The following is a 22,878-nucleotide window of genomic DNA, read 5'->3' as shown; positions in this document are numbered from 1 at the left end:
CTCTTCACTATTTCTCTCTCATCCAAAAGGAAATTTTAAATTATAAAACTCAATTAGTTAAAATATATTTACGGTCCTAAATCAATAAATCGAAATTGTCAAACAATTAGGTTAGAAATACTTCGACTCTATAAGATCAAAACAATATGATCCCTTAAGTTCGAAAGAATTTGACTCACTCCTAACAAGATAAAGAGAACACCTCGATCATCAGCTCATCGAGCCAAACCAATGACCGGTGATCGCATACATTGGGCACATGTCCCATCAGAGGGATAAGTACCCGACCCTTGGGAAAGTATAATAAACACCACAAGTCCACCCTCAAAAAAAAAAAAAAAAAAAAACATCAAAGTGTGTTGGACACAACATCACGCCAATGCTAGGATGCTAGGAGGTTCCTCTTACAAGGTTACGACCTGAAATTCAATACTAACATATACTAAGAGGTTAAAAGGTTCCAATACTCTCGTTATTAAATATTTTTTTTTATAGATTTTATATTAATCTTCAATAAATCAATATTTATTGAAGTAAAATGACGAATTTGTCCATGACCAAACTTAATTTATTTTGTTTTATCGTGTCTTAAAAAAGTAAAATTATTTTGACCCGAAGGGGAAAGTAATCAACTTTAGTTAATTTTTTTTTTCCAAAACTTTGTTAGGTGAGTCAATTATAATATAATTTATTATTAAGGTCAAATTGTATTTTTGAATCTCGACCCTCTCGTATTCCCTTTTATTCACACTATTTTTATAAATTAAATATTAAGAAATTAAAAAATTTACGATAATTTTTAAATTTAGAGATCTATTAAATACAAAATCAAAGTTTAAAGACGGTAATGTTAACCCGAGCACAGCCAATTGTTACAATTGAGTGGTTAAAAGTTCATATTAAATTGTAAGATTTTATTTTTATTAAAAAATAGAAATAAAAATTTAAATTTAAATAAATGGGTTTATTATTTAATAAGATTTTTTGTGTTGAAAATTTCGAGAATCTATATTTTGAAAAAGTTTAAAATGAATAAAAAAATATAAAAAACGGTTGAATTTTCGTTTGTTTAGGGTCAACAAAACCAGGCTTTCGTCTTTTGCTAGTTAAAGCGAGCTGCAGTTGGCGGGACCTCCAATGGCGGAAAATGGCGACGCCATAATTCTTCGACCCCACTCTTCAAGTAATTTATATCTCTATTTATCAATTCCCCTTTCTTTTCGTTATCTTTGAATTCAATTCTTTCACGTAGATTGAAAACAAACAATATGATTCACGCTAGTTGACTTTGAACAAACGGACAGATTTTCAGTCCGTTGTCATCTTCTTCAGTCCCCACCTCTTTTCAATTTCAGCGACTCAGTCTTTCTGGTAATATCGTCCAATTATTCATTTAAACGCCTCATTTTCCACTGCATTTGGATTCTTCGGTGTTTGATTGGTTTATTGATTGATTTTATGTATTTTCCGTTAAATCTGTGTTCGTTGGATCATATTTTTTGAAGTTTGATTGAGAGATTTCTGAATTAATTGGTCGTACAGGTGGGATTGGGTATGAACTAGTTGACTGAGACGTCTGGATTGCTTTTATTTTATTTCATTAGTGCTCTCTTTAATTATCTTCTTCTTCTTTCCCTTTTGTGCTCCAACAGGAAGAAAAAAATTAGAGGTTGAGAGAGAGAGTGGGAGAAATGGGGATATGTTGGGGTTCTCCTGTTGGTAATCATACCCCTAATACCACTGGACATCTCAGTTCAGGTAATTTCAGCTTTTTGCTTTTACTATCTGCAGGTTTTTCCCAAATAATTTTTCCCTCTTGAGTTTGAAATTCTTTGATAGGGTTTCATTTAATCAGTCGTCGGAGTTATTAATTTTGTGTATTGTTTATCAATCTTTGAGGAGGAAATATGTGAGATCCCATATTGGTTGGAGAGGAGAACGAATCATTCTTTATCAGGGTGTGGAAACCTCTCCCTAGCATATAAGTTTTAAAAACCTTGAGGGGAAGCGTGGAAGAGAAAGCCCAAAGAGGACAATATTTGCTAGTGGTGGGCTTGGGTTGTTACAAATGTTATCAGAGCTAGGCACCGAGCGATGTGCCAACGAGGACGTTGGGCCTCAAAGGGGGTGGATTGTGAGATCCCATATTGGTTGGAGAGGGGAACAGAGCATTCTTTATAAGGGTGTGGAATCCTCTCCCTAGCAGACGTGTTTTAAAAACCTTGAGGGAAGCCTGAAAGGGAAAGCCCAAAGAGAGTAATATCTGCTAGCTGTAGGCTTGGGTTGTTACAAATGGTATCAGAGCTAGGCATTGAGCGATGTGCCAGCGAGGACGCTGGCCTCGAAGAGGGGTGGATTGAGAGATCCCACATTGGTGGGAGAGGGGAACGAAACATTCTTTATAAGGGTGTGGAAACCTCTCCCTAGTAGACGCGTTTTAAAACTGTGAGGGGAAGCCCAGAAGGAAAAGTTTAAAAAGGACAATATCTGCTAGCAGTGGACTTGGGCTGTTACAAAATATCTTCTGAAACTCGTTTCCGGTCTTCCCATATGGGCATTTGTTTGTTTAATCTGTTTGGAGTTTCGTAGTTTTTGAGTGTTTGGTCAGTTTTTTCCATTACATTTGGTTCTAAGACTAAGAGATATATGCAGATAATGGTATCTTGTTTATGACTCGGAAAAATTTCCCTTGTATAATTCAAATCTGTGGCTATAACAGTGGTATCCCAGACAACATCATCAACGGTCAGCAACATCTCGAAGAATAGTAATTTCTCGGTAGCAAGTGGAGATGAAGCTTTTCCAAATGGCCAGATTTTGCCCTCTCCAAACTTGAGAGAGTACAGTTTGGCAGAGCTCAAAGCTGCAACCAAAAACTTCAGAGCTGAGGCAATGCTTGGTGAAGGAGGTTTTGGCAAAGTTTACAAAGGTTGGCTCGAGGAGAAGGGCCATGGAAAGAAGGGAAATTCGATGGTTATTGCGGTCAAAAAGTTGAAATCTGATAGCTTGCAAGGAATTGAGGAGTGGCAGGTAATTATATTGTTATAGAGATGAATACTACATGGTGATTGTTCACTCTGTGTCCTAGCTTAAGAACTTAATAACTTGAACTTTTTGTTGTCTCTTAGAGCTGGCTTTAGGATGGGCAAAGTCTCTATGAGGACTAGTAGGGCGGACAATGAGTATAAATCAAGAGAATCACCTGGATGATGTGGGGATTGAAACCCGTCTTTCTCTCTCTTTTGTGCCAGTAGTTTGATTATAGCCGGAGTTAGAGTATCATGCGAACTCAAGTGAATTGCTTGAGTGCATTTGAACCTTCTAAGTACTGTTTCAGTACAACTCAACTGAGAATGAGTTAAAAAAGAAAACCATCTAGATAAATTTTGAGTATAGAGAAAAACTGATAGCATTTTGTTTACATCATTCCAAACGACACCTAAATGTGATTTCCATCATTCCAAACGACACCTAAATGTGATTTCCATCATTCATGTCACTTTTAACCTCTTTTAGAGTGTTGATATAATATTTGTAACGGCCCGAGCCCACCGATAGCAGATATGGGATTTCCCTTCTGGGCTTTCCTCTTTGGGCTTTCCCTTCTTGGCTTCCCCTCAAGGTTTTTAAAACGTCTTAGCTAGGAAGAGGTTTCCACACCCTTATAAAAAATGTTTCGTTATCCTCCCCAACCGATATGGGATCTCACAATCCACCCCCCTTCGGGGCTAGCGTCCTCGCTGACACTCGTTCTCTTTTCTAATTGATGTGGGATCCCCCACCAATCCACCCTCCTTCAGGGCACAACATCCTTATTGGCACACCACCTCGTGTCTACCCCCTTCGTTGGCACATTGCTCGGTATCTTGCTTTGATACCATTTGTAACAGCCCAAGCCCACTGCTAGCAAATATTATCTTCTTTGGACTTTTTCTTCTGGGTTTCCCCTCAAAGTTTTTAAAACACGTTTATTAGGGAGAAGTTTTCACACCCTTACAAAGTATGTTTTGTTTTCCTCCCCAACCGATGTGGAGTCTCACAATATTAAATTTTCCATAACCCATTAACTTAAGTTTTTGGGTTGAGTGACGATCTAACATGGTGAGTAGGAGTTATTGTGTTCAAACCTCCACTCAAGAAGTTTCCTCCTCGAGACGTTTTGAAAGAATTACACATAATAACCTTGTCTGGTTGGTTGTGCAGTCAGAAGTGGGCTTCTTAGGAAGACTTTCTCACCCAAATCTGGTGAAGCTGCTGGGTTACTGTTGGGAGGATCACGAGCTACTCCTCACTTATGAGTTCATGCAAAAGGGAAGTTTGGAGAACCATCTCTTTGGAAGTAAGAAACTAATTGATGATCTTATCCTATGATGTTCTTCCACTTAATTGCTAGTGTTCTTTTCTTTGTTCTCACCAACAGAGATATCAACCTTTTTGTGAAATGCAGGGGGCTCAGCAGTTACACCACTAGAGTGGGATACTCGGCTTAAGATCGCCATAGGTGCCGCTCGAGGGCTGGCGTTCTTGCACACATCGGACAAGCAAGTAATTTATAGAGATTTCAAGGCTTCTAATATTCTGCTTGATGGGGTAAAGTTCTGTTTATGATGAATTTGTAGGTAAATATACATTTTAAGAAATAGCCTTTCTCATAATAGCCGTTTCCTTGTTGATATCTTCTCTCCTAATAGTCTTATACACCAAAGCTATCAGACTTTGGTTTGGCAAAATTGGGTCCTTCTGAAAGTAAATCTCATTTGTCGACTCGAGTTATGGGCACTAATGGTTATGCTGCCCCGGAGTATATAACCACAGGTAGAATAAAACCGTCCAAAATTCGAGAACTTGAGACTGTTATCGTGTAGAGATTATCGAGTATTTTCAAATTCTGAATAACGATGATGTTTATAATACAGGACATCTGTATGTCAAGAGTGACGTGTATGGTTTTGGAGTTGTACTGATCGAGATGTTAACGGGTTTACGTGCACTCGACGAAAACCGTCCAACCGGTCACGAAAACTTGGTGGATTGGATAAAGCCATACCTATCAGAGAGGAGGAAGCTGAAAAACGTGATGGACTTTCGGTTGGAAGGAAAGTATCCATCGAGATCAGCATTCCAAGTGGCTCATCTTGCTCTACAATGTATTGAGCAAGAACAGAAGAACAGACCAGCAATGAATGAGGTTGTCGAGACACTGGAACAGATTGAAGCTATGAATGACCGACTGACTGAGCCTAGAAACCGTTCGCCCCGCCAGCCTCTTCACCATAGCTCTCCACTTCACGTGAAGCAATATGGAAGTCATGCTAATCAAACATCACCCAGGTTGAGATAGATTTCATTGGTACTAATTATCTTGTTCCACTCTCATTTCTTCATTCATATGTTTCTTATAGACCTTAGAATGGAATTACCTCTCATCATTTGATTCTCGAAAGGCAGAACGGATGAACAGTTTGGGACTGGGCACGACCCTGAATTGTGTCCTCGAGTTACGTAGATGTTAGAATGAAGTTCGTTTTCTCAGCTGTAAGATAGTGATAGAGAGTAAACATTTGGTAATATGTAATTAAATATTGCTTAGGCTGTGGATGTTTGAAATTAGGACAGGTTCTGGTTATTGCATTACATTGGATTGTAAAGTTTGTTTGATGTTTGAAGTGTTCAGCTGTTCTTATTCAGATTTTTTTTAGTCCTATTTAGTCCTAGCAGGTCGTAACCATTGCTGTTAGATATTATCCACTTTGACCCGTTATATATCGTCGAAAGAATGTTTCGTTCCCCTCTTCCACCGATGTGGGATCTCACAATCATCTCACAATCCACCCCAGCCCAGGGTCTTTGCTGAGGCACCACCTAGTGTCTTTCTCTGATACTATTTGTAATAGTCCAAGCCCATCGCTAACAATATATTATCTGCTTTGACCCGTTACTTATCACTGTCTAAACCACGTCTGATAGGGAGAGGTTTTTACACTCTTATAAGCAATGTTTCGTTAGGGTCTTCGCTGGTACACACCACCTAGTGTCTGTCTCTGATACTATTTGTAACAGTCCAAGACCATCGCTAACAGATATTATCTGCTTTAACCCGTTACTTATCACTGTCTAAACCACCTGTTACTTATCACTGTCTAAACCACGCAATGTTTCGTTTCCCTCTCCCACCGATGTGGGATCTCACAATCCACCTCTAATAGATATTATCTGCTTTAACTCGTTACTTATCACTGTCTAAACCACGTCTGATAGGGAGAAGTTCTCACACTTTTATAAGCAATGTTTCGTTTCCCTCCCCCACCGATGTGGGATCTCACAATTCACCTCAACCCGGGGTCTAAACCACGTCTAATAGGGAGAAGTTTTCACACTCTTATAAACAATGTTTCGTTTTCGGTGGGATCTCACAATCCACCTTAGCCCGGGGTCTTCGCTGGTGCACCACTTAGTGTCTGGCTTTGATACTATTTGTAAAAGTTTAAGCCCATTGCTAACAGATATTATCCGCTTTTGCCCGTTACTTATTACTGTCTAAACCACGTCTGATAGGGAGAAGTTTTCACACAATTATAAGGAATGTTTCGTTTCCTTCTACCACCGATTGAGATCTCATAATATTTTCAAAATCTAGATCGACAACTAAGAAGTCAAAAAGTCAAACGAAAATGACGGTAAAGAAATAATGAGAAATCAAACCCATTTTTTTCAATTCAAAAACTAAAAATCAAATCAAATTTTCATTTCGTTTAACTCGATACACAAATTAAGAACTAATTTCTTTCGGGGTTAAATTATATGTTTAATTCTTATTTAGTCCTTGAAGTTTGATTAAATTCAATTATAATCTTTTTTACGAAATTAATGTTGTACTTGTATATTTAAACGTTCAAACCAAGTTTTGAAAACTAAAATAAGTTTCGTATTAAACCTATAAATATTACTTTATATATATATATATATATATATATATATATATATATATATATTATATTCTTAAAAAAAAAATTAAAATTAGCTTTTATTTTAAAATTTTAACTATTTTATTAACAAAGATGAAATATACTATAGAAAACATATAAATTTAATGAGAAAATAAGAAAATTGAAAAAGATCATAATTTTTTAATTTTTAATTTTTAAAATTTAGTTAAGAAGTGAAATATTTTAATTAAAAAATATTAGAAATAAGAAAACTAAATATTAATCTATTAGACATTATATACATATATATATATATAGGATCTTGAAGAAACTAATTTCTGAAAATTCCATTTTCCATATTTGCTTCCTGATCTACCGACTTTGAAACGCGCTTTCATGGAGTTCGGCATCACAGTCCCGCGCTGGCGAATGAAGACGAAATGAATCTTGAAGATACTGCCTTCCTTCTACTCTGAAGCGATAAGCCACTGATCGTCTCTCTCCAATTTCTGCCATGGAAATTCTTCGAAGAAGAATTTCTCTCAACTTGAATCTTCTGTTTCTCCTCTGCGTCTTATTGGTAACAACTTTCCATTCCTTTTTCGAGCATAGCCTGTAATTTTTGGATAATTTTGTTCTGTTTCTTTTTTGCTACTTGAGATGTGGTAGTGAATTTGTATATGTTCCTCAAGATCCTTCTCATTCGGTACTGTTGCGATTGTGAGCTGAATTCCTGCGGGACCTTAATGAGGTCTTGTTTTACTTACGGCCTTTTGAGAAGTCTGCTGTAGATTGATGCCGATTGTTTTGATACTTTTTGGAATTTTCTTTTTTAATTGTGCATCTGTTAGAGATTTGATTGCGCCTTAGTGAAATGAACCCGACTATTGACTCTGATCTTAAGGCTGTGCTTCTGTTGTGTCGCAAGCTTTCCTTTGCTTGCATCTTTTTTTTCAGAATTTATTAGAATTCTTTCCAGGATTAGATCGTAGTTGTCGGATATATCAATTTTCATTTTCCAGATAGATGCAGTTTAAGCCTTAAGTTCAACTGCCTAATTCGATGCAGGTTGTATTTCACATTGGTCTCATTGGAGCGGATGCATCCAATGCTTCTCTCGCGTAAGAAAATTGTTGAAAGATTTGCTATGCCAGATATTTCTTTATTCTTCGTTTACTTGTGAATTCTTTATTCTATTATTATCATGCTTGGATGGACGATTTCTGTCTGATAAATGAACATTGACGAGGCTTGATCTTTTATATACTGCAGTCAGAATGAGAAGCCTTTGCATCAATGTGTCCAATGTGGAAATGGAGAGGTATTACACTTGTATCTCTTTGTGGTACATTGTACATTTGATGTTTCTGTCCTATTTTCTTTTATTTTAATTTGTTGGTAACATATATATATTTTATTTGAATCGAGATTTAGTCATTTAGTGGGTAAGTGAACTCCTCTTACCATTTGTTAATATTTTCCCATTTTAATATATTTTAGTAGTGGATTGATTGCACAACATTGTCAAATTAAAAGACGTCAAACTGAGTAATGCTTGTGTAAAGATTATGAAACTCTTGATGATCACCTTTGAGGACAAGGATGTTTATATGTGTGCGTGTATGAATTTTTGTACTGAACTTTTTTTTTTGGCACAATACCTTATCATATAGCCTCTAAGTGGGTGGAATCATTAACATTGTTTAATATATGGCATTACTTGAACTCTGGTGACTGGTGTTATGCCTGTGGCAGTAATAACATATGGCAATATGCATGCAATACAAATGGTTTCTTATCTTTTGGTCATTTCAGGCAATTATGAACTTTTTTGGTTCCATACCTGTGTTTTTATTCCAACTTGTTTTGCTAGTTGTATTGGTTGTAATTATTAAGATACTTGAATTAGAGAGATGGTTAAAAGAGAAAAAAAAAAGAAATTTGTTTTGCACGAATGGAAGGGTGAGTACTTATGTCATTAAAGGTCTTCTTGATGAAGTTATGATTTATTTATGAGTTTAGTTTCTTCCTCGCACTACAAAGATGGAAAGAAATTCATTTAATTAATTGTGGGATCCTTTCCATACTTTCTATTCTAATTTTATTTCATTTATAAGCTTTATGCATTCAGAAGTCCTTGCACATATTGACTAACTCAAATGCTTGCAGGAGCAACGAATTGCAAATAGAATCAGCACCAATGAAGATGATAAGGTATTTATGTGTTATGAAGTTCATAAATTTTAGTATTATTTGCATTCAACACTTACAATGTTTATGTTTGTAACATTCACTTCCAACAGGATATTGACATAATTGCAGCTTATAGTGATCCTTCTGGGGCTTTTCGTCTTGGAAGGGTCAAATTGAAGGATTTATCTGCCTCCTGGGTATGGGAAAATTCTGTGGATGGAAACCACCACCAGCCACTGAGTTCCCAGGTACTGAGAATATTTTTGAAACCGATCAAGTTCTCTTGAAGTTTTTTATTTGGATAATGTGCATGAGGTCAACTGTTAAAACATGCTATATTTTACTTATTGCTGTTTTAGTTAGGTTCTAACTTTCCATAATCCATTCTAGTAAAACATCAATGGTCGATGTTTATTCCTTTTCCGTTGTGGCTCACTAGACTTGAGTAGTAGTTCGATGATATTTTCCTGGTGCATATGCATATGCACATGTAAAATATTATTCATGTATTTTTTCCTTTCAGACAGACCCATTAGTTTCTAGGACGGAGAATGAGGAGAAGGTGGAACGCTCTGTAGATGGCCAACCTCCTGCAGAAGGTGAAGCTGATTTTTCTCGTTTATCATCGATGAATCCAGTGAAGCTAAAACGGAGGGTAAGATTTCTCACCCTTCTACTTGGCATTGGTACATAGGTATTTTGAACTAATTTTCAATATGTAAGTACTTCAGGCAATGCGAATGGAGAGGAGGGCTCTACGAGCTGCGAATTTGATTAGAGAAGATAAAGATGTAGACTATCAGATGGCAGCTGCTGCTATCGAACGGTCTAAAAGCTTTGACACTACAGTAAAGGGAAAGTACAGCATTTGGAGGAGAGATTTTGAAAACCCCAAATCTGATTCCACCTTGAAACTTATGCGAGATCAGATCATAATGGCCAAAGCATATGCAAATATAGCTAAGTCAAAGAATGATACCAGACTTTACAATACTCTAATGAAACACTGTAGAGAAAGTCAACTGGCCATTGGGGAAGCAAATTCTGATGCTGGGCTTCATCCAAGGTTTTAGAAAGCTTCTCTCTCTCCTCTTGTTAACGCCTGCCGAATTTTCTTGGTATTCATGCATTGTTCTTCATCTTTCTGCAGTGCACTAGATCGAGCGAAAACCATGGGTCATGCTCTTGCGATGGCCAAAGACGAACTATATGACTGTCTGACTATGTCAAGAAAGTTGAGAACCATGCTACAGTCAACTGAGGATAATGTGAATGCCCAGAAGAAAAAGAGTGCATTCTTGACTCAGCTAGCAGCCAAAACAGTCCCTAAATCCTTGCACTGTCTCCCTTTACATCTTGCAGGAGACTATTTCCTGAAGGGTTACCATCTTAATCATAATATTGACAGAGAAAAAACCGAAAATCCTTCTCTGTATCACTATGCAATTTTCTCAGACAACGTGTTAGCAACATCGGTTGTCGTCAACTCTACTGTTTTGCATGCAAAGGAACCCGAGAAACACGTCTTCCATATCGTCACAGATAAGTTGAACTTTGCTGCTATGAGAATGTGGTTTCTTGTTAATTCTCCTTCGAAAGCAACGATCCAAGTTCAAAATATCGATGATTTCAAGTGGTTGAATTCCTCTTATTGCTCTGTTCTACGACAACTTGAATCTGCAAGACTTAAAGAGTATTACTTCAAGGCAAATCATCCTTCTTCCCTCTCTGTTGGTATGGATAATCTGAAGTATAGGAACCCCAAGTATTTGTCCATGCTGAATCATCTTCGATTCTACCTCCCCGAAGTGTATCCGAAGTTGGACAAGATCCTATTTTTAGATGACGATATTGTAGTTCAAAAGGATTTAACGCCGTTGTGGTCCATCGATCTGAAAGGTATGGTGAATGGGGCAGTGGAGACCTGTAAAGAAAGCTTTCATCGGTTCGATAAATATCTCAACTTCTCAAATCCAAAGATCTCTGAGAATTTTGATCCAAATGCTTGCGGTTGGGCATTCGGCATGAATATTTTCGACTTGAAGGAATGGAGAAAACGAAACATGACTGGAATATACCATTATTGGCAAGATATGGTAACACTTGCCCCCTTGCTTTGATAGTCATTTCGTAGTTTTGAACATTTATCATACAACTTGTAAGTATATAGCTCATCTTTCTTTTAATGAAACACACTTAGATTACTAACTGAAGGAACTCTCGTGCAGAACGAGGACCGAACTCTATGGAAGCTCGGGTCGCTTCCACCAGGTCTGATCACATTTTACAATCTTACGTATCCGCTAGACAGAGGATGGCACGTGCTAGGTCTCGGATACGACCCTGCGCTGAACCTCACAGAAATAGAGAATGCTGCTGTTATCCATTACAATGGAAACTACAAGCCCTGGTTAGATTTAGCTGTTTCCAAGTACAAGTCATACTGGTCTAAGTATGTGATGCGTGGCAACCCTTATCTCCAGCTTTGTAACATCAGTGAATAGCCATATATTTTTTTTTCCCCTTCTCCCACTCAATTTTTTCAATAGAAACAATACGAAATAGATCAGTTTTGGTGTTCAAGTTCTAAAGAAACAGGAATTCGTCCACTGCAACAACGTCGTATAATGATGATCCTTTGACGGTCTTCTAGTGTCAAAGTTTAGAGAGGTTATTCATTCAATTAATTTCTTTTTTCTTTGTTGTGTTGTCTAGGAATACTTAAAGTTTCTGTTCTATTTGTTCTATCCGCTTGTCTTGCACGGAAAGCTTTAGGCAAGGTTTATCTTTGTCAACCAAACACAACTTGGTAGAATTTGAGCTTGTTCGGCCACACACGTCTCTTGTGTGTGTATGTTTAATTATCTGCAGCTCAATTTGACTTGTCTTTGCTCTAGGCCAGTCATTAGACTTGACCTTGCCTCTAATTAGGGTTAAAGTCTCTCACATGCAACGTTGCATCTCTATCATGTGATCATTTTTAGTTTTCAATTAACATGGCTCACATGTCTTGAAGTCATTCTAATTCTTGGGAAGTCATCGGCCATCACAATTCGCTTGGTCATGCTCGTTGATAATAGATCCATGTGTTGTTTCTCTTGTTCGTAAAAAATGTGTGACAATTTCGGAAATTGCGTATTCAATTCAATGATGCATTATTAAGTATCACATTACTCAATTTAATGTTAAATTTTTGATTTGAGTAATTCCATTTTAATTTTTAATGAATTTTAAATTTTCAATTAATTAATGAATAATTTATTATATTTATAATATATATAATAAGAATAAGACAAGCGGATAGCGAGAACCGAACCCGCATTGTTAGCTTGGAAGACTAGGGGTTATAATCAACGTTGATTCATCATTTTGAACGTCTCTAATTTAAAACCGAACATGAAACTTTGGTTTCATTCAGCTCCTTTCATGGAAGATGTAAAAAAAAAAAATGTCACCCATACATAACATCGATGTCATGTCATTTTATGTCATTTACTGGCTCTGTACTAGATTATGTGTGCATATACCAACCTATGATTGTCAACATATTTGTGTCGTCCGACACTATCTTTGAAAGATCTATTTCAAAGAAATTTAAAGATACATTATTATTTTCGAAAATATATATTTTTATGAGTAACAATTGATATATTATTATTATTTTCATTTTTTTTACAAGATTAAATAAATTAGCACTATGTTTTTTTTTTTATTGGAGATAAAATTATCACAGCCGTTGGATCAATCTTGGTAAGTTTTTTAACCTTCAAAAAAGTATCTTTGAGTTCGGTACGATTCTCTTTTTCTTACATTTATTTTCAACATTTATTTAAAAATGAAAAGATGACGTCAGCAAAATGAGTATACAAATGAAAATTTAATTAATTAAATTATATTAATAATTTAACTAAATAAAAAAAATTTAATTAATATAATAAAATTATTGTAATTAAATAACTAAATAAAAATTTACATAATTATATTTGTTTGAATTTGTTTTTATCTTTTTTATTCGTATCTCTCTATTTTATTTTAAAATTTAATAAAAAGGCCTAAAATTAGATAGTATTTGTTATTTAATTAAAATATTAATCATGTATTGTTTTATTTAAATAATATTTAAAGAATATATCAAGAACCAAAAAATTACAGTTAAAGAAAATATCAAATTTCTACATTATAAATAAATTTATTACATTATACAATTATTTTATTTTCTATTCTCGAAAGTCTTTCACCTTCCAGATTTCAAATAAAATTCTTACATAATTCAGATCGATCTTGGTAAGTTTTCTAAACTTCTTAAACATATCTCTAAGTTTCTTATACAATGCATACTGTCTATTCTCTATTTTGAATCGATTTTTTATAATTTCGTCTCTATTACACTTTCATCATTTTACGTAAATAGGTCGTCACCCAGTATACTTTATTTTTGTGACAATATGATGAGTATGATGATTGCATGACGTTTGGCTTAATATGTCGATATTTTTCATATTAAGCATGTTGTATGATGATGAGTGTCATATTGCATCATATCTATAGTTAGATATAAGACACAACCTAAGAGCATGAAAATGATTTTAATATAAATACACAGCGAACCTATGTTACTTACTGTAACATAAACACGAGACTAGAGGGTTGTGTCAAAAGAAAAGATAAGATGAAAATATTATAATTATTTATTTTTCAAAAAGAACTAACTTTAAATATACATTTTTTCTGAAAAAATCATTCATATAAAATTAGGAAATGATTTGTTAAGCGTTATTTATATATATAAATAAATAAAGACTCTGTTCCCTATTTTTTTCTTTCATTAAACTCTTCAAATCATCAATTCCATCCGTGGTCGGTAAAGCTATTTGAAGATCCTGACACTGAGCTACTGAATTCACTGAGCTCAAACGCAAGCAAAGCAGGTATATATATATATATATCCTACATTTTTACCGTGCGGCGTCGTGATCTTGACACGCTCACGACTAGTCTAAAGGAGAATTAAGCCCCATGTATATTTTTCACTCTGGCTTTATGGTTTCGTCGGACCTTAGGCGAGGTTTGTCTTTACCAATTGAATATTGACGGCGCATACATGTTCAATCGTCTGCGACACATCCGACTTGCCTCTACACTTGGCCAAGTCATTCTGCTCGACCTTGCCTCTACTCGAGCCAAGGTCTTTTAATGCAACGTCGCATCTCATCTTGTCATCTAGATCTCCATCGATAGGGTCCATATCGAATCGATGTTGATAAATTTTTTAAATTTGATTGAAATTATGATTGAGTTTAGTTATATGGGTTTGGTTTAAGCTTCTTAACTGGGTGAGGTTACGAGGATTTTTATGATTCTCATGTTCCTTTTTAGGTTCATTCTCAAGCGATTATTGAAAAGATGAGGATAATGCAGACAAAGCGAAGATACCTTACCGACGTTTCCTCAAACCGTATGGTTATGCCAAGTAATGTTACAACCTTCTTAAGACCATCAACAGCCGTCCGAGCCAAGAAATCTAATGGGGATTCTAAATCACCCCTGTTCAAAACTCCGCCATTAAGGACGACGGCACAAGTATCATCACCTGCAAAGTCTGCTCGAACACAAGTATTATCACCCACAAAGGCTACTCGAGTAGAGATGTTGAAGAATAAATTTAGTGATACTATTTCAAAAGCTCAACAATCACTTCAGACCAAGTCTAAGGTTGCCGTTCCAAAGGTATTATCTGAACAAAAACGAGCGGCTCCAAAGGCATTCTCTACAATTGAACAAAAACAAGCTTCTCCAAAGGAATACTCAGTATGGGAACAAAGACGAGCTTCAAGAGAAGCTCTTGATGCGGTCAACCCCACGTATGATTTTAACGAGAATCTCGATGCCATGAAAGAGTTCGAGAATCTACTAACTAATGGTATTGAATGTAATTCAAATTGTTTAATTAATAATACTTTGGGATGAGTTAGATGATGAGGATGCTAAGGTTATGCCAACATAGTTGGATAATCGGGGCTGCATCTACTGATTCCTCATCACCAATAATTTCCTTTTTTTTTTTTTTTTATCTCACACATTCCACAAAGAGGCTAAATCGTGCATAGAATGTTGCAACATGACTAGTTCTTATACGATCTCGAACAAAGTATTTGTGATTCTTATACATACTCCGACCTTAAATTCGAACGAAGTATCTAAGTGTTCTTAGTTCTTAGACATACTGAAAGCTAAATATGATGAAAAAAATGGGGAGAAAGCATCAATATATTAATATAGTTATTGTAATTTATTAAAATATTTGAGAAATGCTTCTCGCTTTTGTGTCAGAAATCTGCAAATGTGTACCTAAATGTAGAGGCAATAGAGCATAGAGGTAGAGATAGAGACAGGCATCGATATTACAATATGTACTAACCCTAAATCACAAACATATGAACAATTTGTTGTTCTTAAAGTCCCAATCTGAGATCCAGAGTGATGGCAGAGAAAGAGGAATATGAAGAAGATGAGGAATCTTCAACAGGCGCAGGCATATTCAAATCAAAATTAACACAAACCTCTTCATGAGCTGATTCATTCTCCCAATCGGAAGCCCTATCGATGAAATTAAGGCCATTCGCGAGCATTATCAAGCAATCGGCGATGTTCTGTTCCTCTTCCGTAATCGAAGATTCTTCAAAATCGAGAACAGGACTAGAAGGAGAAACCGAAATCGAGCGACGGAAACAAAGCGGCGGATTAATCCCTCGCCATTTACGTTCTGGATGACACCTCATGTGACCGAAAAGCGCTTTATCCGACCGAAATTTCCTCCCGCACTCTGTACACGGAGGAGTGATCTTCGGCTCAATAGATTCAGGCTTCTTCCTATACTTAGCCTTGGAACCGACGGTGACGGCGGCGGAGTCGTTTTCTTTTGTGGAGCGCTTCTTGCAAGCGATACGGCGGCGCTTGGAGGCGGAAACGGTTGTTTTAACCATTCGGAGTTCAGACGGAAAAGCGAGGCTCAGCGGAGTGGTGGTGCTACTGGCGGATGAATTTGGATTTGCGAACTGAGCGGACTGGTTCTTCTCTCACGAACTCTCACAAATAAGTTAGTTACCGAGATTACCGGCTTTTTTCTTTTTGGCGCCTTTTTTCACCGACATCTGTCTTCCTCCAATGTGATCTCGACCGTTCATTTGTAGATGCATTACTCAAATGTGATCTTGACCGTTGATTTATTATTATCATTTTTTAAAAAATTATTGATTATAATTTAAAATCGGATGTAATATTGGTTCATTTATATACCTTATTTTTACCTGAGAAATTGTTAATTTTTTTTTTTTTTTTTTTTTCATGCTGATTGATTTATCGTCATCATTTTTATAAATGCATAGTTTTCGTGTTTGAGAGGACGATCCTCAAAATTTAAAACGGGCATGCTTGAATCGTCATGAATGAGTCTACCATTAATATTATTTATTTGGATTCTTTTTGACCTATGTATGGTAACAAGTTTGGTTATTTAAACGTCCCTTAATTTAAAATATACGTAAAATGTATGAGATCCAACATTGGTTGGAGAGGAAAACGAAACATTTTTTTATAAGAGTGGAAACATCTCCCTAGTAGACGTGTTTAAAACTGTGAGGCTGACGGTGATACGTATTGGGCAAAAGTGGATAATATCTGTCAGCAGTGGGTTCGGGTTGTTACGAATGGTATCAGAGCCATACATTGGGAGGTGTGTCAGCGAGGACGTTGGGTCCCCAAAGGAGGTGGATTGCGAGATTCCATGTCGGTTGGAAAGGCAAACGAAACATTTCTTATAAGAGTGTGGAAACATTTCCCTAGTAGATGCGTTTAAAACTGTGAGGCTGACGCCAATGCGTAATAGGCCAAAGCAGACAATATCTATCGGCAGTGGGCTTGGGCTGTTACAAATGGTATCAAAGCCATACACTGGGAGGTGTACCAACCAGGACGCTGGGTCGCCAAGGGGTGTAGATTGTGAGATCCCACCTCGGTTGGAGAGGAAATGAACTATTTCTTATAAGGGTGTGGAAACATCTCCTTAGTAGATGCGTTTAAAACCGTAAAACTGACGACAATACGTAATAGGCCAAAGCGGACAATGGGCTTGGACTGTTACAAATAGTATCAGAGCCATATACTGGGAGGTATGCCAACCAGGACACTAGGTCTCCAAAGGGTGTAGATTGTGAGATCCCACATTAGTTGAAGAGAGAAACGAAACATTTACGTAACTTGGACTTGAAATGTTGCAAAATGAACGATTAAAATATATTATTTTTTTCGAATAATGTTACAACCATCTTGAAACCATATGCTATTGTCCGAAATAACAAACCTTACATGGATTTAGCTGGAATTCGACTTTAATGTAAATCTTGATGCCACGAGAGAGACGAGTTGCAAGAGAAAATTTAACGCCCAAACTCAAAATCTAAGCATCGAGCCATTCAAATACTCCGTAACATTAAAATACGTGGCAACATCAGTGAAAATATTTGAATCCACGCCCATCCTCTATTTCAACCGTTATTTGCATCCCACGTGCTAATTCACAATAGTTCTTATCGAATAACACAATTTCAAATCTTTCACCCTCGGTAGATTCTCATCTCTAGCTAGTGACTTCCATCCCGAGAATAGATCTATTGCACATTCGAGATGACAATTATGACTCCCAAAGCCACCACAAAAAATACTTGTTCTCGTCGCTCGGAGTCGTAATGGATTGTCGAAGAAAGTTAGATGAAGCGAGATAATTACGAATTTCATAAGACGAAGGGTCGATTGTCGGGTTAGGTATAAGGGTAAAGATGTAAAATAATAGGTCAACTAGATTTTGTGGCATGGTTGGTGCTTTATTTTTCAGTCAAATAAATATAAAAAAAAAGGGAAAAAAATAAGAAAAAAAAGGGAAAAAAAATAAGAAAAAAAAGGAGGCCTGGTCATGTTCTTTTTCCAGATTGTTCCAGCCCAAGAACATCTGGAAAAATCCAAAATAAGGCCCACGGAAGGATCGAAACCCTATCATGCCGGACTAGAAGGAGCAAATCCAGGCCCGATTTAAGAACGAAATATCAATTTTCATTTCATTTCATGAATCGCTCAAATCACACATTCATCTGACGCGATTTTTTCATTCCTGCCTCTCCAATTCTCCACCTACCTTTCTCAATTCATTCAATTCTCTCCCATTTTGTACAGTAAATACTTCAATTTGATTTTGTGTTAACAGTATTTTTATTTTTTTTTCTCGCGTTTTAATCTGTGGTTTTCGTTACCGTTCGGGGTTTTCCATGTTTCTTCTGGGATAGGGTCAGTGTTGGTTTTCTTTTTCGAGGTTGATTTTGCTGATCGATCTGCGTGTAAGGGATATGGGTGCCGACGGTGATTCCAGCGAGCACCGGGTTGAGGGCGGTGGCGATGGTGAAGAAGGTGGAGTTGGTGTTTCTGTCAATATTCGTTGCTCTAATGGTTCGAAATTTTCGGTGACGACGAGTCTTGATTCCACGGTTGGGACATTTAAATCAATTCTTGCTCAGAATTGTGATATTCCAGCTGATCAACAGCGATTGATCTACAAGGGTCGCATCTTGAAGGACGATCAGACCTTAGTCAGTTATGGTATGTTCCTTTTTTCTTTGTTAATCTGGAAGTCTTGGACTAAGGTATGGTGGGTAACTCTCGTTTTTCTTTATCTGCTTCGTGTACGAAGTTTCCTGTTTATTAGAATTGAGATTTTTCCACTTCGGAAGGATATGTGAATGTGAATTTTGCTTTTCATGTCTTTGTTGAGGTCATTTGTTCCAAGGGAATTGCTTAGTTTATTGAATTGTAACATTTGTCCCCGAATGTTCATTTTTCTTTTTGGGTACAAAGTTTAACTTAAGCTAAGGGCATGTTTGTGAGTGATTTTCATATAAGCATTCTTTGAGAATGATTTTGAATCGGTTAAAATAACTTATTTCATGTTCAAAATTACGCTCTAACATCCTTTAAACTAAGATTACGAAACATACTTTTTCATGTTTTACACTTTTAAACACAAATTTGCACCATCAAAATCGACTTTGAATCTTTAAAGGCATGTTCTATGACACTTTGTACTCCGTCTGGTTGGGTTTATGTATAGTTTAATGCAAGTTACTTGTATGATTGTAATGTCTGAATCTTCATTTTGGCTGATGATCCTCTCTTCTTGACTTTCTCAAGTTGGTCTATATGTTTTAAGTCTTGTGACAATGCTATCTTATTCTTTCAGAATCAAATATGCATTACATAATGTGAGGTGTCCACACATTCAATCATATATTTGTATCCAGATATACAGTTCAAGCTTTTGTTTTCCATTCTATTCCTAGTGGTGGGTTTTTTATGTTCATAGTGAATATTGGCCAAGTTATGTAAGTATATTCTATTTGTTATCAGGCTGATTAATGCAGGTCACGTTACACTGATTAGTCCGTTATTTGTAGCCTTGTGTGCATTAAGAGAACCCTTTGATCTTGTGTCATTAGCACTCTGGCATTTTGTGCTGTAATTGGCATTGAGAATATGTTTTCTTCTTCAAGTCTTTCCTGTAACCTGAAATTTACTTCACATCTTTTTTACCTTTCTTCTTGAAGGGTTACAGGCAGATCATACTATTCACCTGGTTCGTGGGTTTCCCCAAGGTTCGTCAGCACCTGCTTCTAATGATAATAATAGAAGTTCTGAGACTGCTCCCGGTGTTACAAGAGGTGTTGGTTCCACTGGGAGTGATGCTTTTGGAAATGCTGGCCTTGGTGCATCTTTGTTTCCTGGACTAGGTTTCAATTCTCTCGGTGGGGGTGGAGCTGGACTTCCTGAGTTTGAACAAGTGCAACAGCAGTTGACTCAGAATCCAAACATGATGAGGGAAATAATGAACATGCCTGCAATCCAGAACTTGATGAATAATCCTGACATGATGCGGAGCTTAATTATGAGCAATCCTCAGATGAGGGATATTATTGACAGGAACCCCGAGCTTGCGCATATACTCAATGACCCTGGTATTCTTCGGCAGACATTAGAGGCTGCAAGGAATCCAGAACTCATGAGGGAGATGATGAGAAACACTGACAGAGCGATGAGTAACATCGAATCTTCTCCTGAGGGATTTAACATGCTGAGACGGATGTATGAAAATGTTCAGGAGCCATTTCTGAATGCAACAACGATGGCTGGAAATGCTGGGAATGATTCGAGTTCAAACCCATTTGCAGCTCTCCTGGCAAACCAAGGGGGTGCACAAGCTAGGAACGAGTCTAATAATTCTTCTACTACAGGATCGGAAACAACCGAAAATGCTGCTCCGAATACGAATCCACTTCCTAATCCCTGGGGTAATAATATGCTAGTGCCAAACCATTGCCACTTACTTTCTTATTCCTTTTTAAGACTAGTTAAGTACAATTTTGGTTGCAATTTTGTTCTATTCCGATCATAATATTGCAAGAAAACGCCCGTTTGCATTCAAATGACTTAACTTACATTTTCCTTTTTGCTTTCTGTTGGAATTAGAATGGGAAATCTAATGTTCCTTTTTATCTGACTCTATATTTACATAAGATTTATAATTTTATGTGGTTGTTATCTGAAGGTAATCTTGCTTATCCGTAGTCACGTATTATTTACTTTCTATCAGGTTTTTTGTTTTCAAATTCTTTGCCTACTATGTTATAATATTTCTTTTGCCCAAAGTAAGCCCATGACTCTATCTTCGTTTCGTTCTTCGGAGCTTGTTTGGCATATTCCATTGTAAATTTGAATCTCATACCATTCAGTTAGGAACCTAACTTCCCCATTTCCTTCATGCTATTAACATGGAAAGTCCATCACATCTTTACTGAATGGTGGCATATTTCGATGTTAACTTCTAGGAGGAACTCAGACAACAACCACACAGCCTACTCCAGTAGGTGATGCAAGGCCTGGTATTGGGGGTTTAGGAGGGGCTGGTCGCACAAATGTGGAACGTTCTGTTGGTGGCACGCCGGATGTAGCTCAGTTGAATCAGTTTCTGCAGAACCCGGCTATTTCACAGATGATGCAGAGCCTGCTCTCCAATCCTCAGTATATGAATCAAGTGCTGTGCTTATATGATGATATAATTTTCTGCTAAATTAGTTAAATGCCATTTGAAAAGTTTCCTAATTCATATATTCTTTGATTTGAACTACAGATCCTCAATCTCAACCCACAGATACGGGGTATGGTTGATATGAATCCTCAATTAAGAGAAATGATGCAAAATCCCGAGTTCGTTCGCCAATTAACTAATCCTGAGATGATGCAGGTACAACTTCTCAGACATTCGACACTCGATCCATGTGACTATTTCATTAATAGGCATTCGTTGTATGGTGATGATGATGATTCATAGTAGCTTATTGATATCATTGCTATTATTTTTTCTATTACAATACATTTATGACTTTCTTGGTTCATTTCTGTACTTCCTGCTTGCAGCAAATGCTATCAATTCAGCAGTCACTTTTCTCGACCTTAAATCGACAGCCTTCATCTCAGTAAGTCCGGATTTCTCTCTCAAATTTACATTATTATGTAGCACAAATACTAGGCTGTTCGAAACTGCGATCAGGTTCACGTTTTATATTGAATTCTGCTGTCTCATTATCGTATATCAGAACTGTTTTTCGTACTTATATAATCAAACTTCATCCAGAACGAATTCTGTGGCCTAGTAACAGTAGTTTAGTAGATTGTAGAATTTGAGCAAGTTTATAAATTGTATGATTAGAGCTGAACGAATTTTCACACGACGTCCTTTTTTTAAATACTCGTTGCTTTTTACAGGAATTCTGCTCAATCGGGCACTGCTGCAGGTACGGTGAAGGATAACTTTTAAATTGATGTTTGTTTTCTTTAGCATCATCGACGTTTCTAAGTCGTGTAAGTTATAGGTGTTCCTAACACTGCTGGATTGGAGATGTTGATGAGCCTGTTCGGTGGGCTTGGCGCCGGTGGGTTGGCTACTCCGAACAATCCAAACGGTTCGATCATCTGCTTGTTACGTTATCTTCTTTTCCAGTTCTCCCTCATACATAAGATCAAATGAACCTTGTTTGCAGTGCCCCCAGAAGAACTATATGCAACCCAACTTTCACAGCTCCAAGAGATGGGTTTCTTCGACACCCAAGAGAACATCAGAGCTCTACGTGCTACATCCGGGAACGTCCATGCTGCTGTCGAGCGACTGCTGGGAAATCTCGGGCAGTAAACTGAACCGATCTACCATTTTTCTTTCGAAATTGAATTGAGATTTATCATGCTGGACGATATGTAGTAGTGAAAATTTAGATCTACAGACACCAACCAAACACAGCTGCACATGCCACAGACATATACAGGTTATGTTTTGGAATCTGAATAATTGAAATGCCCCATGAGATATATATATATATATATATAGATATATATATATATAGACTTGTTGATATAAGTTATGGATTACTAATATCAAGTTCTATGCTCCCTTACCCAAAAAAAAGACTTGTAAATACATTTAAAATGGTTCAAATTCTTGGGAGCTTGATCATGCTGATTTCTGTTGCCTTTTGTTCCTCTGTTTCTTTGGTGGGTTCTCGTTGTTATACCGCCTTTCGGTTTTATTTCTTTGGGATTTAATATCTTATGAGTTACTTTGTAACTAACGTTTTGGCAGGATCAAAAGAAATTAGTTGCTCGTTATCTC

At 36.8% G+C, this 22,878-nt stretch overlaps 4 protein-coding genes across 9 annotated transcripts; 3 read left to right on the top strand and 1 right to left on the bottom strand.

Moving 5' to 3' along the window:
* The first annotated feature begins 1,106 nt into the window (after window positions 1-1,106).
* Window positions 1,107-5,666, top strand: LOC111486471 (probable serine/threonine-protein kinase PIX13). 5 transcript variants are annotated; one of them, XM_023133643.1, is made up of 8 exons: window positions 1,115-1,183; window positions 1,305-1,371; window positions 1,653-1,758; window positions 2,720-3,030; window positions 4,204-4,339; window positions 4,448-4,590; window positions 4,692-4,815; window positions 4,917-5,666. In XM_023133643.1, the coding sequence occupies exons 3-8, from the start codon at window positions 1,692-1,694 to the stop codon at window positions 5,339-5,341; spliced, it is 1,206 nt and encodes a 401-aa protein (XP_022989411.1). In that variant the 5' UTR covers window positions 1,115-1,183; window positions 1,305-1,371; window positions 1,653-1,691; the 3' UTR covers window positions 5,342-5,666. The 5 variants fall into 5 exon arrangements, with proteins under 5 accessions (XP_022989412.1, XP_022989411.1, XP_022989410.1 ...); XM_023133642.1 differs by having other exon boundaries at window positions 1,120-1,183; window positions 1,253-1,371; XM_023133644.1 differs by lacking the exon at window positions 1,305-1,371 and having other exon boundaries at window positions 1,107-1,183.
* A 1,606-nt stretch (window positions 5,667-7,272) lies between these two features.
* Window positions 7,273-11,855, top strand: LOC111486432 (probable galacturonosyltransferase 3). Of its 2 annotated transcripts, XM_023133584.1 has the most exons (9): window positions 7,273-7,506; window positions 7,995-8,047; window positions 8,199-8,247; window positions 9,096-9,140; window positions 9,230-9,367; window positions 9,643-9,774; window positions 9,851-10,185; window positions 10,270-11,215; window positions 11,348-11,855. In XM_023133584.1, the coding sequence occupies exons 1-9, from the start codon at window positions 7,441-7,443 to the stop codon at window positions 11,621-11,623; spliced, it is 2,040 nt and encodes a 679-aa protein (XP_022989352.1). In that variant the 5' UTR covers window positions 7,273-7,440; the 3' UTR covers window positions 11,624-11,855. The 2 variants fall into 2 exon arrangements, with proteins under 2 accessions (XP_022989352.1, XP_022989353.1); XM_023133585.1 differs by lacking the exons at window positions 7,273-7,506; window positions 7,995-8,047; window positions 8,199-8,247 and having other exon boundaries at window positions 9,091-9,140; window positions 9,647-9,774.
* A 3,716-nt stretch (window positions 11,856-15,571) lies between these two features.
* On the bottom strand, window positions 15,572-16,102 carry LOC111486600 (zinc finger protein ZAT3-like). Its single transcript, XM_023133769.1, has one exon. The coding sequence runs from the start codon at window positions 16,100-16,102 to the stop codon at window positions 15,572-15,574; it is 531 nt and encodes a 176-aa protein (XP_022989537.1).
* A 2,125-nt stretch (window positions 16,103-18,227) lies between these two features.
* Window positions 18,228-22,626, top strand: LOC111486448 (ubiquitin domain-containing protein DSK2a). The gene is made up of 8 exons (XM_023133611.1): window positions 18,228-18,764; window positions 19,766-20,506; window positions 21,044-21,249; window positions 21,346-21,459; window positions 21,633-21,691; window positions 21,981-22,009; window positions 22,088-22,177; window positions 22,256-22,626. Exons 1-8 carry the CDS (start codon window positions 18,515-18,517, stop codon window positions 22,402-22,404), a joined length of 1,638 nt encoding a protein of 545 aa, XP_022989379.1. The 5' UTR covers window positions 18,228-18,514; the 3' UTR covers window positions 22,405-22,626.
* Window positions 22,627-22,878: the final 252 nt, after the last annotated feature.

This window comes from Cucurbita maxima, unplaced genomic scaffold (genome assembly GCF_002738345.1).
Source record: "Cucurbita maxima cultivar Rimu unplaced genomic scaffold, Cmax_1.0 Cma_Scf00011, whole genome shotgun sequence".
Classification (NCBI taxonomy): Eukaryota; Viridiplantae; Streptophyta; class Magnoliopsida; order Cucurbitales; family Cucurbitaceae; genus Cucurbita; species Cucurbita maxima.
This window is presented reverse-complemented; position numbering and strand designations above follow the sequence as displayed.

Excerpts from the sequence above, each read along its gene's own strand:
- LOC111486471 (XM_023133644.1), top strand. The coding sequence starts at position 1,692 with ATGGGGATATGTTGGGGTTCTCCTGTTGGTAATCATACCCCTAATACC. Across the intron at positions 4,340-4,447 it reads GGAGAACCATCTCTTTGGAA|GGGGCTCAGCAGTTACACCA; the intron begins GTAAGAAACTAA and ends TGTGAAATGCAG. Across the intron at positions 4,591-4,691 it reads CTAATATTCTGCTTGATGGG|TCTTATACACCAAAGCTATC; the intron begins GTAAAGTTCTGT and ends CTCTCCTAATAG.
- LOC111486432 (XM_023133584.1), top strand. The coding sequence starts at position 7,441 with ATGGAAATTCTTCGAAGAAGAATTTCTCTCAACTTGAATCTTCTGTTT. Across the intron at positions 8,248-9,095 it reads TCCAATGTGGAAATGGAGAG|GAGCAACGAATTGCAAATAG; the intron begins GTATTACACTTG and ends AAATGCTTGCAG. Across the intron at positions 10,186-10,269 it reads GATGCTGGGCTTCATCCAAG|TGCACTAGATCGAGCGAAAA; the intron begins GTTTTAGAAAGC and ends ATCTTTCTGCAG.
- LOC111486600 (XM_023133769.1), bottom strand. The coding sequence starts at position 16,102 with ATGGTTAAAACAACCGTTTCCGCCTCCAAGCGCCGCCGTATCGCTTGC.
- LOC111486448 (XM_023133611.1), top strand. The coding sequence starts at position 18,515 with ATGGGTGCCGACGGTGATTCCAGCGAGCACCGGGTTGAGGGCGGTGGC. Across the intron at positions 21,460-21,632 it reads CTAATCCTGAGATGATGCAG|CAAATGCTATCAATTCAGCA; the intron begins GTACAACTTCTC and ends TCCTGCTTGCAG. Across the intron at positions 21,692-21,980 it reads AATCGACAGCCTTCATCTCA|GAATTCTGCTCAATCGGGCA; the intron begins GTAAGTCCGGAT and ends TGCTTTTTACAG.